The sequence below is a fragment of the Hyla sarda genome, chromosome 10, assembly GCF_029499605.1.
Source record: "Hyla sarda isolate aHylSar1 chromosome 10, aHylSar1.hap1, whole genome shotgun sequence".
Taxonomy (NCBI): Eukaryota; Metazoa; Chordata; class Amphibia; order Anura; family Hylidae; genus Hyla; species Hyla sarda.
This window is the reverse complement of record NC_079198.1, coordinates 7,132,981-7,152,684: the sequence shown is the minus strand read 5'-3', so window position 1 is coordinate 7,152,684 and position 19,704 is coordinate 7,132,981. Positions and strand designations below refer to the sequence as shown.

The 19,704-nt window shown below is 40.1% G+C and overlaps 1 protein-coding gene across 3 annotated transcripts; it reads right to left on the bottom strand.

The window, feature by feature from the left end:
• Positions 1-323: 323 nt before the first annotated feature.
• LOC130294058 (venom serine protease inhibitor-like) lies at positions 324-19,199 on the bottom strand. 3 transcript variants are annotated; one of them, XM_056543445.1, is made up of 4 exons: positions 19,175-19,199; positions 6,355-6,421; positions 4,910-4,942; positions 324-750 (listed from the first exon to the last, which is right to left on the bottom strand). In XM_056543445.1, the coding sequence occupies exons 2-4, from the start codon at positions 6,392-6,394 to the stop codon at positions 374-376; spliced, it is 450 nt and encodes a 149-aa protein (XP_056399420.1). In that variant the 5' UTR covers positions 6,395-6,421; positions 19,175-19,199; the 3' UTR covers positions 324-373. The 3 variants fall into 3 exon arrangements, with proteins under 3 accessions (XP_056399420.1, XP_056399421.1, XP_056399419.1); XM_056543446.1 differs by lacking the exon at positions 19,175-19,199 and adding an exon at positions 10,390-10,447; XM_056543444.1 differs by lacking the exon at positions 19,175-19,199 and adding an exon at positions 6,874-7,030.
• Between the last annotated feature and the right edge of the window lie 505 nt (positions 19,200-19,704).

Genomic DNA, 19,704 nt, shown 5'->3' with positions numbered 1-19,704 from the left:
AAAAAAAGATTGTAAAACTGAACTCCCTTACACCAGAGCCAGAAGGACTGGGAGCTGTCCGCTCCTTGTGGTGCTGAACTACTTTGGTAATCAGAAAAAGCAGCAGAACAGGAACAAAGTTTAGCTGATCCTCATCAGGATCAGCTAAACTTTGTTCCTGTTCTGCTGCTTTTTCTGATTCCCAAAGTAGTTCAGCACCACAAGGAGCGGACAGCTCCCAGTCCTTCTGGCTCTGGTGTAAGGGAGTTCAGTTTTACAATCTTTTTTTATACATTTTTTTTTATACATTAAAAAAAAAAAGTCATAAAACCAATTTTTTCCAATCATTGTATTTTTATTTTGACAATTCTTCATGTGACATAAAGGTTCCTGTCTAAGGGAAGGTAATTTTGGGGCAGTCCTCTGTGAGGACACATCTGTCACCCAGGTGTAGGTATCCGGGTTTACAGAAGCAGCCAAGGTAAAGCTCCTTTGTGCAGACAATTCCGATCTTAAAGCGTGACGGGCAGACGCGGCCGCAGTCGTTACCCATTGTGTACGTGGTGTTCCCTGTGCAGCATTCTTTCATTTTTATGCATTCACCAGAACCATTATCTACAGTGCCTTTCGGGCAGTAACATCCTGGTGCACACATAGCGGCACAAACCATTCCCTTCACCATGTAATCGCAGCTCTGCGTGCAGTCGCTCCCACATTCGTTATATTCTTTGCCTGGTGGACACGGTTTAGCGCCATAACCAACTGCAAAAACTAAATAGAAAATAAATATAGAAATAAATAAAAATAAGAATTATAAGAATTTAAAATAAAATGGTGGGTTCATATAATGTGATGGCGGTCGGGGAGATGTTCCCTCCAGAGAAGTGCACAATACACACTACACAATACACACTACACAATACACACTATACACTACACAATACACACTATACACTACACAATACACACCACACAATACACACTACACAATACACACTATACACTACACAATACACACTATACACTACCCAATGCACACTACACAATACACACTATACACTACCTAATACCCAATACACACTATACACTACCTAATACACACTACACAATACACACTATACACTACCCAATACACACTACACAATACACACTATACACTACCTAATACCCAATACACACTATACACTACCTAATACACACTACACAATACACACTATCTAATACACACTATACACTACCTAATACACACTACACAATACACACTATACACTACCTAATACACACTACACAATACACACTATACACTACCTAATACCCAATACACACTATACACTACCTAATACACACTACACAATACACACTATCTAATACACACTATACACTACCTAATACACACTACACAATACACACTATGCACTACCCAATACACACTATACACTACCCAATACACACTACACAATACACACTATACACTATCTAATACACAATACACACTATGCACTACCCAATACACACTACACAATACACACTATCTAATACACACTATACACTACCTAATACACACTACACAATACACACTATGCACTACCCAATACACACTATACACTACCCAATACACACTACACAATACACACTATACACTATCTAATACACAATTCACACTATGCACTACCCAATACACACTATACACTACCTAATACACACTACACAATACACACTATACACTACACAATACACACTATACACTACCTAATACACAATACACACTATACACTACCCAATACACAATACACACTATACAATACACACTATACACTACACAATACACACTATACACTACCCAATACACACTACACAATACACACTATACACTACCCAATACACACTATACACTACCCAATACACACTACACAGTATACACTACCCAATACACAATACACACTATACACTACACAATACACACTATACACTACCTAATACACACTACACAATACACACTACAGTATACACTACCCAATACACACTATACACTACCCAATACACAATACACACTATACACTACCCAATACACGATACACACTACCCAATACACACTATACACTACCCAATACACAATACACACTACCCAATACCCAATACACAATACACACTATACACTACCCAATACACACTATACACTACCCAATACACACTACACACTATACACTACCCAATACACAATACACACTATACACTACCTAATACACACTACCCAATACACACTATACACTACCCAATACACAATACAACCTATACACTACCCAATACACACTATACACTACCCAATACACACTACACAATACACACTATACACTACCCAATACACACTAAACACTACCTAATACACACTATACACGCTACCCAATACACAATACACACTATACACTACCCAATACACACTATACACTACCCAATACACACAACACAATACACACTATGCACTATGCAATACACACTAAACACTACCTAATACACACTAAACACACTACCCAATACACACTATACACTACCCAATACACAATACACACTATACACTACCCAATACACACTATACACTACCCAATACATACTATACACTACCCAATACACACTATACACTACCCAATACACACTACACAATACACACTATACACTACCCAATACACACTACACAATACACACTATACACTACCCAATACACAATACAACCTATACACTACCCAATACACTCTATACACTACCCAATACACACTATACACTACCCAATACACACTATACACTACCCAATACACACTACACAATACACACTATACACTACCCAATACACACTAAACACTACCCAATACACACTACACAATACACACTATACACTACCCAATACACACTATACACTACCCAATACACACTACACAGTATACACTACCCAATACACAATACACACTATACACTACACAATACACACTATACACTACCTAATACACACTACACAATACACACTACAGTATACACTACCCAATACACACTATACACTACCCAATACACAATACACACTATACACTACCCAATACACGATACACACTACCCAATACACAATACACACTATACACTACCCAATACACAATACACACTACCCAATACCCAATACACAATACACACTATACACTACCCAATACACACTATACACTACCCAATACACACTACACACTATACACTACCCAATACACAATACACACTATACACTACCTAATACACACTACCCAATACACACTATACACTACCCAATACACAATACAACCTATACACTACCCAATACACACTATACACTACCCAATACACACTACACAATACACACTATACACTACCCAATACACACTAAACACTACCTAATACACACTATACACGCTACCCAATACACAATACACACTATACACTACCCAATACACACTATACACTACCCAATACACACAACACAATACACACTATGCACTATGCAATACACACTAAACACTACCTAATACACACTAAACACACTACCCAATACACACTATACACTACCCAATACACAATACACACTATACACTACCCAATACACACTATACACTACCCAATACATACTATACACTACCCAATACACACTATACACTACCCAATACACACTACACAATACACACTATACACTACCCAATACACACTACACAATACACACTATACACTACCCAATACACAATACAACCTATACACTACCCAATACACTCTATACACTACCCAATACACACTATACACTACCCAATACACACTATACACTACCCAATACACACTACACAATACACACTATACACTACCCAATACACACTAAACACTACCCAATACACACTACACAATACACACTATACACTACCCAATACACACTACACAATACACACTATACACTACCCAATACACACTATACACTACCCAATACACACTATACACTACCCAATACACACTACACAATACACACTATACACTACCCAATACACACTACACAATACACACTATACACTACCCAATACACAATACACACTATACACTACCCAATACACTCTATACACTACCCAATACACACTATACACTACCCAATACACACTACACAATACACACTATACACTACCCAATACACACTAAACACTACCTAATACACACTATACACACTACCCAATACACACTATACACTACCCAATACACAATACAACCTATACACTACCCAATACACACTATACACTACCCAATACACACTACACAATACACACTATACACTACCCAATACACACTAAACACTACCTAATACACACTATACATGCTACCCAATACACAATACACACTATACACTACACAATACACACTATACACTACCCAATACACACTATACACTACCCAATACACAATACACACTATACAATACACACTATACACTACACAATACACACTACACAATACACACTATACACTACCTAATACACACTATACACGCTACCCAATACACAATATACACTATACACTACCCAATACACACTATACACTATACACTACCCAATACACAATACACACTATACACTACCCAATACACAATACACACTATACACTACCTAATACACACTGTACACACTACCCAGTATACACTACACAATACACACTATACACACTACCCAGTATACACTACCCAATACACACTATACACGCTACCCAATACACAATATACAAATAACACTCTTTATGGACACTGTTGCTTACCAGGGTGTATTCGCTTACCATGCCCGACCATCAATAAGAGCCACCAGTGAATATAAAGGAGAATACACGATATAGAACATTCTAGACCATTTCTAAAAGTGTAAAGATAATAAACAGGAGCGTTATACTGTATAATACTCACCGGGATCTGCACGGAGCGGTATAAAGGCTGCACCTGAGGAACAAATCATCCAGTGTCTGGTTTAGTCCCCGGACATGTTATAAAATGGCATTATCTTCCAAAAACATCAGTGTAAGAAGTGTTGTGGCAGTATTATATACCATGTGGCAGTATTATATACCATGTGACAGTATTATATACCATGTGGCAGTATTATATACCAAGTGACAGTATTATATACCATGTGGCAGTATTATTGACCATGTGGCAATATTATATACCATGTGACAGTATTATATACCATGTGGCAGTATTATATACCATGTGGCAGTATTATTTACCATGTGGCAGTATTATACACCTTGTGGCAGTATTATATACCATGTGGCAGTATTATTTACCATGTGGCAGTATTATATACCATTTGGCAGTATTATATACCATTTGGCAGTATTATATACCATGTGGCAGTATTATATACCATGTGACAGTATTATATACCATGTGGCAGTATTATTGACCATGTGGCAATATTATATACCATGTGACAGTATTATATACCATGTGACAGTATTATATACCATGTGGCAGTATTATTGACCATGTGGCAATATTATATACCATGTGACAGTATTATATACCATGTGGCAGTATTATATACCATGTGGCAGTATTATATACCATGTGGCCGTATTATATACTATGTGGCAGTATTATATACCATGTGGCAGTATTATATACCATGTGGCAGTATTATATACCATGCGGCAGTATTATTTACCATGTGGCAGTATTATATACCATGTGGCAGTATTATATACCATGTGGCAGTATTATATACCATGTAGCAGTATTATATACCATGTTGCAGTATTATATACCTTTTGGCAGTATTATATACCATGTGGTAGTATTATAAACCATGTGGCAGTATTATAAACCATGTGGCAGTATTATAAACCTTGTGGCAGTATTATATACCATGTGGCAGTATTATAAACCATGTGGCAGTATTATATACCATGTGGCAGTATTATATACCATGTGGCAGTATTCTATACCATGTGGCAGTATTATATACTATGTAGCAGTATTATATACCATGTGGCAGTATTATATACCATATGGCAGTATTATATACCATGTGGCAGTATTATATACTATGTAGCAGTATTATATACCATGTGGCAGTATTATATACCATGTGGCAGTATTATATACCATGTGGCAGTATTATAAACCTTGTGGCAGTATTATATACCATGTGGCAGTATTATATACCATGTGGCAGTATTATATACCATTTGGCAGTATTATATACCATGTCGCAGTATTATATACCATTTGGCAGTATTATATACCATGTGGCAGTATTATAAACCATGGGGCAATGAAGAAAATAATTTAAAGTAGAATAAAACAGAAGTAGAAGATATATATATATATATATATATATATACACTAACCCAGCGATGCCAGCAGCAGAAGAACAGAGACCGACCTCATGTCTGGTTACGGAGTTTCTCCTTTTTCCTGTGAAAGATAAAATCAGAAGATCAGTTGTCAGTACTTGGAGATCTATGCAGGTTTGTTACAATGTATCAGAGATCTCATCTATAATTATAAGTGAGAGGGGCAAATGATGAGTAAGGGGCACATGTCAGGGGGGCATTATATGTGAGGGGCACATGTCAGGGGGGCATTATATGTGAGGGGCACCTGTCAGGGGGCATTATATGTGAGGGGCACATGTCAGGGGGGCATTATATGTGGGGGCACATGACAGGACCTCCCCCCCCTGTCATGTGCCCCTCATATATAATACCCCATGTCCTGTGCCCCTCACATATAATGCCCCCATGACATGTGCCCTTCACATATAATGTGCGCTCGAAACGCATCTGATGGTATGGTCGGTTTTACTTGTGTCCAGTGATCTTCAATAAAGCTGTTTCGTTATTTCAAGTCCTGAAGTAGTCGCCTACCTGTGTGATCCACTGTGATCTGTTGTTATCTGTTCTGATCCGCTGTGATGCGTTGTGATCTGCTGTGATCTGCTCTGATCTGCTGTGATTTGTTGTGATCTGCTGTGATCTGCTCTGATCTGCTGTGATTTGTTGTGATCTGCTGTGATCTGTTGTGATCTGTTGTGATCTGCTGTGATCCGTTGTGATCCGCTGTGATCTGCTCTGATCTGCTGTGATCTGTTGTGATCTGCTGTGATCCGCTGTGATCTGCTGTGATCTGCTGTGATCTTCTCTGATCTGCTGTGATCTGTTGTGATCTTCTGCGAATGCTGTGGATGTGCAGGTTTATAAGTGTTCAGATGCAGATGGATCAGGTGACCAATCTCCCTTGGATCTGGTTTCTGGCCGTATATCCCGTCATTACAATGTATCACACATTCTATGAGAACATTCTTTCCAAATCTCTGCCAGGTAAATAATGGCTCCTGGATATCCTTAAAGGAAGATGGCAGAGGTCTGTGCCAATACCAACATCGCCCACGGCAGATAATATAGAACAATCTATCCCAGCTGCTGCTGTACAATGCTATGGATGGTGGTATGTGGGCACTGCTGATATTATACATGCAGATACTATTATATACTGTATGCAACGTTATCACTGGATCAACAGTATGAAAACTTTTAATATTGTGAGATTAAGATACATTTATGACTTTTTTGTGAAAACTGGTTATCCATAACAATTTGATGGGCTAACCAAATACTGTGATCCCTCAACTTACAATGGCCTCAACATACAATAGTTTCAACATACAATGGTCTTTTCTGGACCATTGTAACTTGAAACCAGACTCAACATACAATGTACAGACAGTCCAGATCTGTGAAACGTATCGATGGCCGGAAGAACCGACCAATCAGAATGGGCATTCACTGGTAAAGCCCCTGTATTACTGAAGTGTATGCACTGACTGGTGTCTGGTAGCGCCCCCTACAGTACAGGGAGGTATTACATGTTCTGTACTCTTTACCTGTATTACTGAAGTGTATGCACTGACTGGTCTCTGGTAGCGCCCCCTACAGTACAGGGAGGTATTACATGTTCTGTACTCTATACCTGTATTACTGAAGTGTATGCACTGACTGGTGTCTAATAGTGCCCCCTACAGTACAGGGAGGTATTACATGTTCTATACTCTTTACCTGTATTACTGAAGTGTATGTACTTACTGGTGTCTGGTAGCGCCCCCTACAGTACAGGGAGGTATTACATGTTCTGTACTTTTTACCTGTATTACTGAAGTGTATGCACTGACTGGTGTCTGGTAGCGCCCCCTACAGTACAGGGAGGTATTACATGTTCTGTACTCTTTACCTGTATTACTGAAGTGTATGAACTGACTGGTGTCTGGTAGCGCCCCCTACAGTACAGGGAGGTATTACATGTTCTGTACTCTTTACCTGTATTACTGAAGTGTATGCACTGACTGGTGTCTGGTAGCACCCCCTACAATACAGGGAGGTATTACATGTTCTGTACTCTTTACCTGTATTACTGAAGAGTATGCATTGACTGGTCTCTGGTAGCGCCCCCTACAGTACAGGGAGGTATTACATGTTCTGTACTCTTTTCTGTATTACTGAAGTGTATGCACTGACTGGTGTCTGGTAGCGCCCCCTACAGTACAGGGAGGTATTACATGTTCTGTACTCTTTACCTGTATTACTGAAGTGTATGTACTGACTGGTGTCTGGTATCGCCCCCTACAGTACAGGGAGGTATTATATGTTCTGTACTCTTTACCTGTATTACTGAAGTGTATGCACTGACTCATGCCTGGTAGCGCCCCCTACAGTACAGAGAGGTATTACATGTTCTGTACTCTTTACCAGTATTACTGAAGTGCATGCACTGACTGGTGTCTGGTAGCGCTCCCTACAGTACAGGGAGGTATTACATGTTCTGTACTCTTTACCGGCATTACTGAAGTGTATGCATTGACTGGTGTCTGGTAGCGCTCCCTACAGTACAGGGAGGTATCACATGTTCTGTACTCTTTACCTGTATTACTGAAGTGTATGCACTGACTCATGCCTGGTAGCGCCCCCTACAGTACAGAGAGGTATTACATGTTCTGTACTCTTTACCTGTATTACTGAAGCGTATGCACTGACTGGTGTCTGGTAGCGCCCCTGCAGTAAAGGGAGGTATTACATGTTCTGTACTCTTTACCTGTATTACTGAAGTGTATGCACTGACTGGTGTCTGGTAGCGCCATCTACAGTACAGGGAGGTATTACATGTTCTGTAGTCTTTACCTGTATTACTGAAGTGTATGCACTGACTGGTGTCTGGTAGCACTCCCTACAGTACAGGGAGGTATTACATGTTCTGTACTCTTTACCTGTATTACTGAAGTGTATGCACTGACTGGTGTCTGGTAGCGCCCCCTACAGTACAGGGAGGTATTACATGTTCTGTATTCTTTACCTGTATTACTGAAGTGTATGCACTGACTGGTTTCTGGTAGCGCCCCCTACAGTACAGGGAGGTATTACATGTTCTGTACTCTTTACCTGTATTACTGAAGTGTATGCACTGACTGGTGTCTGGTAGCGCCCCCTACAGTACAGGGAGGTATTACATGTTCTGTACTCTTTACCTGTATTACTGAAGTGTATGCACTGACTGGTGTCTGGTAGCACCCCATACAGTACAGGGAGGTATTACATGTTCTGTACTCTTTACCTGTATTACTGAAGTGTATGCACTGACTGGTGTCTAGTAGCGCCCCCTACAGTACAGGGAGGTATTACATGTTCTGTACTCTTTACCTGTACCAGGGTTACCTGCTCCATTGGACACCAGGTGAGGGCGGCTCCATGTTACTCTTTTAGGACATTGCGTGTACTGTAAAGGACCTCGAAGAAGCTCCTGTCCTCTACATAGACAGCCTTTGGCTGTCCGGGCATGCTGGGAGTTGTAGTTTTGCAACAGCTGGAGGCACCCTGGATAGGAAACACTGATATAGACAGTGATTTACAGCTCCCAGCAGATCTTTCTTACTATTATATGTAAGGATTTGCTTTATCTCTATCAGTTATCTACTTATTTTTCTTTAATTCTCCCTTTTTCCTATTTTTCGGATGACATTTTGGTGACTTCAGAACCAATTACTAGGTTTCCACAGAGTTATGGTCTCAACATACAATGGTTTCAACATACAATGGTCGTCCCAGAACCAATTAATATTGTAACTTGAGGGACCACTGTATGGAAAACTTCATGTAAATCACAGGGATGACTCCACCAATCTGGGAAACACTGTCATAGAATATAAAGATGGAGCAAACTGCCAAAATATACAAAGTAACAATTACAGAAATGTACCTAAATGTCAGTGAAGTCCCATAATAAAAATTAATGACCCCGATGATTCCCGCCCCATATATCCTGTTATGTATCTCAGGTTCTTCCGTCCTGGCACAGAGGCCTCCCAGTAATGACACCTTCTCTCCCAGTAATGACACCTTCTCTCCCAGTAATGACACCTTCTCTCCCAGTAATGACACCTTTCCTTCCTTGTTGCTCAATCTGGGGCTCTGTTTGTATAAAAAAAAAAAATATATATATATATATATATATATATATATATATATATATATATAAAATCACAGCAAATAAATGACTATTGTCTCTAATGTTCCTTACTTACATGTAATACATAAGCACAGGAGACTTAAAGGGGTACTCCGGTGAAAAACTTTTTTTTTTTAATTAACTGGTGCCAGAAAGTTAAACAGATTTGTAAATTACTTCTATTAAAAAAATCTTAATCCTTCCAGTACTTATTAGCTGCTGAATACTACAGCGGAAATTCTTTTCTTTTTGGAACACAGAGCTCTCTGCTGACACCACGAGCACAGTGCTCTCTGCTGACATCTCTATTCATTTTAGGAACTGTCCAGAGCAGCATATGTTTGCTATGGGGATTTCCTTTTACTCTGGACAGTTCCTAAAATGGACAGAGATGTCAGCAGAGAGCACTGTGCTCGTGATGTCAGCAGAGAGCTCTGTGTTTCAAACGGAAAAGAATTTCCACTGTAGTATTCAGCAGCTAATAAGTACAGGAAGGATTAAGAGTTTTTTAATAGAAGTCATTTACAAATCTGTATAACTTTCTGGCACCAGTTGATTTAAAAAAATATATATTTTCACCAGAGTACCCCTTTAAGTCAACGAGGAAACAGCCGAAGACCAGAAAGGAGCTGAAAAAAACCATATCCACCTATCTCAGCAATCCCTCTCCAGTCACCCTTGACAGGCTCGGCCCATGATACATGTACAGTGGGGGGAAAAAGTATTTAGTCAGCCACCAATTGTGTAAGTTCTCCCACTTAAAAAGAAAGAATATAGGAAATCACATTGTAGGATTTCTAATGAATTAATTGGTAAATTCCTCAGTAAAATAAGTATTTGGTCACCTACAAACAAGTAAGATTTCTGTCTCTCACAGACCTGTAATTTCCTCTTTAAGAGTCTCCTCTGTCATCCACTCATTACCTGTATTAATGGCTCCTGTTTGAACTTGTTATCAGTATAAAAGACACCTGTCCACAACCTCAAACCGTCACACTCCAAACTCCACTATGGCCAAGACCAAAGAGCTGTCGAAGGACACCAGAAACAAAATTGTAGACCTGCACCAGGCTGGGAAGACTGAATCTGCAATAGGCAAGCAGCTTGGTGTGAAGAAATCAACTGTGGGAGCAATTATTAGAAAATGGAAGACATACAAGATCACTGATAATCTCCCTCGATCTAAGGGCTTCACACAAGATCTCACCCCATGGTGTCAAAATGATTACAAGAAGGGTGAGCAATAATCCTAGAACCACACAGGGGGACCTAGTGAATGACCTGCAGAGAGCTGGAACCAAAGTAATAAAGGCTACCATCAGTAACACACTACGCTGCCAGGGACTCAAATCATGCTGTGCCAGACATAGCCCCCTGCTTAAGCCAGTACATGTCCGGGCCTGTCTGCAGTTTGCTGGAGAGCATTTGGATGATCCAGGAGGATTGTTTGGAGGAGGAAGAATGCTGAGTTGCATCCAAAGAACACCATATCTACTGTGAAGTATGGGTATGGAAACATCATGCTTTGGGGCTGTTTTTCAGCAAAGGGACCAGGACGACTGATTCGTGTAAAGGAAAGAATGAATGGGGCCATGTATTGTGAGATTTTGTGCTTTCATCAGCAAGGGCATTGAAGATGAAACATGGCTGGGTCTTTCAGCATGACAATGATCCCAAACACACAGCCTGGGCAATGAAGGAGTGGCTTCATAAGAAGCATTTCAAGGTCCTGGAGTGGCTTAGCCAGTCTCCAGATCTCAACACCATAGAAAACCTTTGAAGTCTGTGTTGCCCAGCAACAGCCCCTAAATATCACTGATCTGGAGGAGATCTGCATGGAGGAATGGGCCAAAATACCGGCAACAGTGTGTGAAAACCTTGTGAAGACTTACAGAAAATGTTTGACCTCTGTCATTGCCAACAAAGGGGATATAACAAAGTATTGAGATGAACTTTTGTTATTGACCAAATACTTATTTTCCACCATAATTTGCTAATAAATTATTTAAAAATCAGACAATTTTATGGATTTTTATGGATTTTATGGATTTTTTCCTCATTCTGTCTCTCATAGTTAGGGTTATAACCTATTATGAGAATTACAGAAGTGCACAATTGGTGCCTGACTAAATACTTTTTTTCCCTACTGTAAATGATGATAAAGGTACAGCAAAAAAAAAAAAAAATAGTAAGTGAATTGACCAAATGGAGTAAACATCCACAGTGTAGGGAGAAAAGATCAATGAAGCGTTTTGAATTCTGTGGATTCACATATCGATCGTTAATAAAACGTGACCTGATGTCACAATTATAGACGCACACATTGTGACTAAAGTGATAACATACTGAAAGTTCTAATGTTTTGTGTCTTTTTTTGAGCATGTAAATATCCACAGTGCAAATATATATATATATATATATATATATATATATATATATATATATATATATATATAAATAAAGCCTTTTGAATTCCTTGAATTTCTGTATTGATCATTAATGAAACGTGACCCGATTAGACAAACACAGTGTGATTAAAGTAATAACATACATAAAGTTCTAGTGTTTTGTGCCTTTTATTGAGAATATTGAGTAAACTTCCACAGTGCAGGGAAAAAAAGTAAGGGAACCATTTTGAATTCCATGGATTTCTGTATCGATTGCTAATAAAATGTGTCCTGATGTCATTGCTATAGATACATTCAATGTGACTAAAGTAATAACATACAGAAAGTTCAAGTGTTTTGTGTCTTTTATCGTGCAAGCTGAGTAAACATCCACAGTGCAAAAATATATATAAATAAATAAAAAAATAAAGCCTTTTGTTTTCCCTGGATTTCTGTATTGATCACTAAGGAAACGTGACCAGAGAAGACAAACACAGTGGGGGAGATTTATCAACACCTGTGTAGAGGAAGAGTGGTGCAGTTGCCCATAGCAACCAATCAGATTGCATCTTTCATTTTTCACAGGCCTCTTTACAAATAAAATAAGCTATCTCATTGGTTTCTATGGGCAACTGCACTACTCTTCCTCAACACAGGTTTTGATAAATCTCCCCCAGTGTGACTAAAGTAATACCATACCGTACATAAAGTTCTAATGTTTCACATCTTTTATTCATCACATTGAGTAAACATCAACAGTTCATGAGGAAAAAGTCAATGAAGACGTTTGAATTCCATGGATTTCTGTATCAATCGCTAATAAAATGTGACCTGATGTCACAATTATAGATACACACAATGTGACTAAAGCAATACCACACAGAAAGTTCTAGTGTTTTGTGTCTTTTATCGCACATGCTGAGTAAACATCCACAGTGCAAAAAAAAAAAAATATATATATATATATATATATATATATATATATATATATATAAATAAATACGGTAAATAAAGTCTTTTGAATTCCCTGGATTTCTGTATTGATCACTAATGAAACGTGACCAGATTAGACAAACACATTGGGGGAGATTTATCAAAACCTGTCCAGAGGAAAAGTTTCTGAGTTGCCCATAGCAACCAATCAGATCACTTCTTTCATTTTTTCAGAGGCCTTTAAAAAAATGAAAGAAGCAATCTAATTGGTTGCTATGGGCAACTTTTCCTCTGGACAGGTTTTGATAAATCTCCCCCAGTCTTACTAAAGTAATAACATACACAAAGTTCTAGTGTTTTGTGTCTTTTATTGAGCATATAGAGTAAACATCCACAGTGCAGGGGAAAAAAGTAAGTGAACCCTTTTGAATTTCCTGGCTTTCTGTATCCCTATTATAGAAAAACACAGTGTGACTAAAGTAATAACATACACAAAGTTCTAGTGTTTTGTGTCTTTTATTGAGCACAATGAGTAAACATCCACAGAACAGGGAGAAAAAAATAAGTGAAGTCTTTTGAATGTCCAGGACAGGAGCGCAACTGAACTCATGGTGCTGTAGGCAACTAAATGAATGCCGGGTGCAGTAGGGAGATAGGGGATAAGATGTCTAGGGGCGGAGTACCCCTTTAATTTTCTACTCTTGGATCCTCTAGAGAAAAGCTCATCAGATCCTATGGATAGTTTTCCAATATGGCGGTGGGGAACACCACTGTCGGACAATAAAATGGGCACCATGTAATTTGGTATTTCCCCATGTACTGATATTAGCTTTTGCAAAACCATAGTTCCCAACATGGCTATGCCAGGGCATGTTGGGTACTGCCAGTTCTGCAATAGCTGAGGAGCTACATCTTGGGGACCAGCAGGCCTGGTGCAAGGATTTTGCCACCCTAGGTGAAAGCTAATTTTGCCGCCCCTTGACCCGCCCTTTTTCTGTCCTCCAGATGTATGGAGGCACGCACAATGTCAGGATGTTGGACGGACCTGACCTTAGTGATCACACCTGTCTGCCTCAGAGGTGTTGCTGTTCTCCTCCAGCAAGCTGGAAAAAGCAGATTATTTATAGTGCGGGTGGGGTGGGCGTAGCGTGGCGTTGTTTTGCTTGATGGGCGGGTGCTTCGTATGCTGGCTAACTTTATTGCAGGGGGCAGAGTGGCACTGCCATCAAGAGGGCACTCTAGGCAGCTGCCTATTTAGCCTATAGGCAGAGCCGGCCCAGGGGACCAGTGCCCTAGAGAAATAGTACATAGTAATATTGGGTAGCCATGTGATGCGGTGAAGACAGTAGCTAAGGAGGATTCAGTCAACGACATGTTTTGGCCGAGTGACAGTCATACCTGAGAAGTTTTGCCTCAGGTACAGGAAAGTCTTGTTTTGCTGATGACACATTTGGTCTCATTTGCAATGTTAAGGAAGTTCACAATGTCCCGCACTGTAATAGAGGAAGCCGAGGTTACACATCCAATGTGGTATACAGACCGCAGGGCCCATCATACTTCTCTGCTGGCAAGTGGAGCACGTGGGTAAATGTGTACAGGGAGACGCAGGCGGAAACAAGTGTTTATCAGAGCCAAAAATCACAAAAACAGTAAGTTTAGAAGAAATACTATTTATAGATAAATGCCAACAGCCAATGGCTGTCGGCTCATGTAGGGAATTTTGGTTTTTGCAACATTCGGAGGACCACAGTTAGGAGACCACTGCACTAGACCTTGGTAGATACTTTTACTCAAGTAGTCATTCCCCACCATGACCAGTCTCAAGAACGAGGGTCTCTCATTATAAAACATGGCGGACACTCATGTGATTGAAGGTCCTTCTTAGACCTAAAATATCATCTTGATGATTTTCTTAGTGCCCTCTTCACAGTTTACGCCTCTTTACCATGCTCTCCTTATTGGTGGGATGCAAGAGCCACACCTGGGACCCAACTCTATAAGAATCTGCTATAGCCGAACCTGGAACCCAACTCTATAAGAATCTGCTATAGCTGAACCTGGAACCCTACTCTATAAGAATCTGCTATAGCCGAACCTGGAACCCAACTCTATAAGAATCTGCTATAGCTGAACCTGGAACCCAACTCTATAAGAATCTGCTATAGCCGAACCTGGGACCCAACTCTATAAGAATCTGGTTAAACCAGGGGGCAGCATTTGAGGAGCTTTGATACAACCTATATAGGGTTTTGTAGTTTTGCAACATCCAGAGAACCACTGTTCGGAGACCATGGCACTACACCTTGGCCAAGCATTCCCAGTCACTCCCCACCCTGATCAATCTCAAGAACAAGGGGCTCATTCTAAAACATGGTAGACACTCATATCATTGAAGGTCCTTCTCAGACCTGAAATATGGTCTTGAGGATTTTGTAAGTGCCCCCTTCCCATTTTACACCTCTCTGCCATGTTCTCCCTATCGGTGGGCACAATAGCCACACTTGGGACCCAACTTAACTAGTTAAACCAAAGGGGGCAGCATATGAGCAGCTTTGACACAACCCATGCAGGGAGTTGTAGATTTGCAACATCCAGAGAACCACAGTTTGTAGACCACGGAACTAGACCTTGGTAGATACTTTTACTCAAGAGTGATCAAGTTTCTCCAGTCACTCCCCACCCTGATCAATCTTAAGAATGATCGGCTCTCATTCTCGAACATGGTGGACACCAGGGACGTGCACACATAAACTATAAAGGGGGCTTGAGGTCCTGTCCTTGTGATACCTCCTCTTTAGGGCCCCTTTTGTCCTGCACAACGCTGCTGCTGATAGCAATAATTTCAAGGTAAGTGAACTGCCCATTCCTGGCGGACACTCACATCATTGAAGGTCTTTCTCAGACCTGAAATATTGTCTTGTCCTCTCTCCACCATGTTATCCTTATCGGTGGGATGCAAGAGCCACACCTGGGACCCAACTTTATAACAATCTAGTTAAAACAAGGGGGCAGCTTTGAGGAGCTTTGATACAACTTGTGCTGAGTGTTGTGTCTATACAACCTTACCTGATATAGCGACTCTATACAGTACGTAGCACGGGATTCATTGTTTCATTAGACCTACTCCTCTATGGAGATAACATTTTGTTAAGTTTGACACCGAATATTCTAGTTTTCTTTGACCTCTTTGACTCCAACAATTCCCTTATTTCCTACAGTACATGTAACACCTCAAGGTCTTTTACTGATTTCCTTTGGTGATGTCTACGAGATCATGAAGACCCTAAAACATAAATGTTATCATTGCTATATCCATTGACACGGCTTGTTACCGGTCCCATACTAGACGCCCCCATATGTTCTACCATAAACAAGTAACACACAAGCTAAGATTCAGATGTTTATTGGATACAGTTCTCACAGACATTTCCAAACATATGAAGAATTCATTTTTCTTATACAGAATAAAGAAGAGGTGCAGCAGAGGGGGATGTCCATGTTCTACTCTTGGGTTCACCAGCAAAAAGCTCATTAGATATTATGAACACAACTGTAGGACACTACAAATTCCGATGAGCACCAACCATGTAATTTAGTGTGGATAGTAGGGATAGGCATAAGGCTATCCTTCATATAAGATAGTGATAGGCATAAGGCTATCCTTCAAATAAGATAGAGATGGGATAGGCATTAGACTATTCTTCATATAAGATAGGGATAGGGATAGGGCTATCCTTCATATAAGATAGGTATAGGGCTATCCTTCATATAAGATAGGTGTAAGGCTATCCTTCATATAAGATAGGGATAGGTATAAGGCTATCCTTCATATAAGATAGGGATAGGTATAAGGCTATCCTTCATATAAGATAGGGATAGGTATAAGGCTATCCTTCATATAAGACAGAGATAGGTATAAGGCTATTCTTCATATAAGATAGAGATAAGCATAAGGCTATCCTTCATATAAGATAGAGATAGGTATAAGACTATCCTTCATATAAGATAGGGATAAGGGTATTCTTCATATAAGAGAGGGATAGACATAAGGTTATCCTTCATGTAAGATAGATATAAGCATAAGGCTATCCTTCATATAAGATAGAGATAGGTATAAGGCTATCCTTCATATAAGATAGAGATAGGCATAAGGCTCTCCTTCATATAAGATTAGAGATAGGCATAAGGCTCTCCTTCATATAAGATTAGAGATAGGCATAAGGCTATCCTTCATATAAGATAGAGATAGGCATAAGGCTAACCTTCATATAAGATAGAGATAGGCATAAGGCGATCCTTCATATAAGATTAGAGATAGGCATAAGGCTATCCTTCATATAAGATAGGGCAGGGACAATTGATAGTATGCAAAATATTTGGCAGACTAGATGGGGTGAATGGTTCTTATCTGCCGACACATTCTATGTTTCTATGTATTTCTCCTGAACTACAACTCCCACCATGTATATGTCAAACAAGCAGGACATGTTGGGAGTTGAAGTTCTGTTATAGCTGGAAAGCCACATGTTGGACAGAAGTGTCCTAGAGCAAAAGTCCAGGAGAAGGACCAAAGGACATGGTGCCCATCAAAAACCGTTACCAGAGCAGAAGGCCTCCTGTCCTGGATAGTAGGAGGAGGTTCTGATCTGTTCTACCTTAGGAGGACCTGTAAGTCGAGGGGTTCATACTGGGTAGCCCCATAAATAGCAGTGATACCATAAAGAGGAGGAACCAGTCAACTTCCGGTCATGTGACAGGACGATCAGGTACCGGAAAGCCTTGTTTTGGTGATGACGCAGTCTTATGTGCAATCTTGGGGAAGAACACAATGTCCCGCACTGTTATAGACATAGCCGGGGTTACACACGCATCGGGGTTTACAGACATGAATACACGCCGCACTTCTCCTCACACGAGGGAAACACGAGGGATAATTCGCACAGGCAGATGTACACGGGTTGTCAGTGCAGTTTCCATAGGCCCCAACTGGATGCGAAGAAAACAAAAGTGAAAGAAAGTTTAGAACAAATACTATGGGGGAGATTTATCAATGCCGGTTGCCCTTAGCAACCAATCAGATCTCTGCTTTCACTTTGCAGAGGCCTTGTTAAAAATGAAAGAAGCGATCTGATTGGTTGCTATGGGCAACTGGGCAACTTTTCCTCTACACAAGATTTGATAAATCTTCCCCCTATGTATATACATTACATTGGGTGGAATTTATTACTGATTTTACTCTTTTTTTTTTTCTGCAATGTTGATTTGTCGCACGATTTGCTGCAGTTGATATTCAGAGACTTTTCATAAAATGTTTTGCTTTTTCTGTTTAACTTTTTAGCCGTGGTCACGAACTTACCACTTGCGACCTGTCACACAATTTGTCGCAGATCTACACCAGCCCACCAAAAAAAAAAAAAAAAACAATGAGGGAGATTTATCAAAAAAAGTTGCTCAGTTGCCCATAGCAACCAATCAGATGGCTTCTTTCACTTTGCAGAGGCCTTGTTTAAAATGAAAGAAGCGATCTGATTGGTTGCTATGGGCAACTGGGCAACTTTTCCTCCGCGCAGGTTTTGATAAATCTCCCCCCCCCCCCCCCCACTGTCTCCTGGCACCATACATATCACATGCCATGTGACCATTTAATAAAATGGCGCACGTACACATTAGCACCACCCAAATTAAAGGTGTAGTATAATCTCTAATTTTATCAAGGAAAGTTCCCTCACAACATTTTAGTATTTTAAAGGACAGTGTTCTCCAAACAGTTTGCCTCCAGCTGTTGTAAAACTACAACTTCCAGCATGCCCGGACAGCCTTCGGCTGTCCGGGCATCCTGGGAGTTGTGGTTTTGCAACAGCTGGAGGGCCACTGTTTTGGAAAACA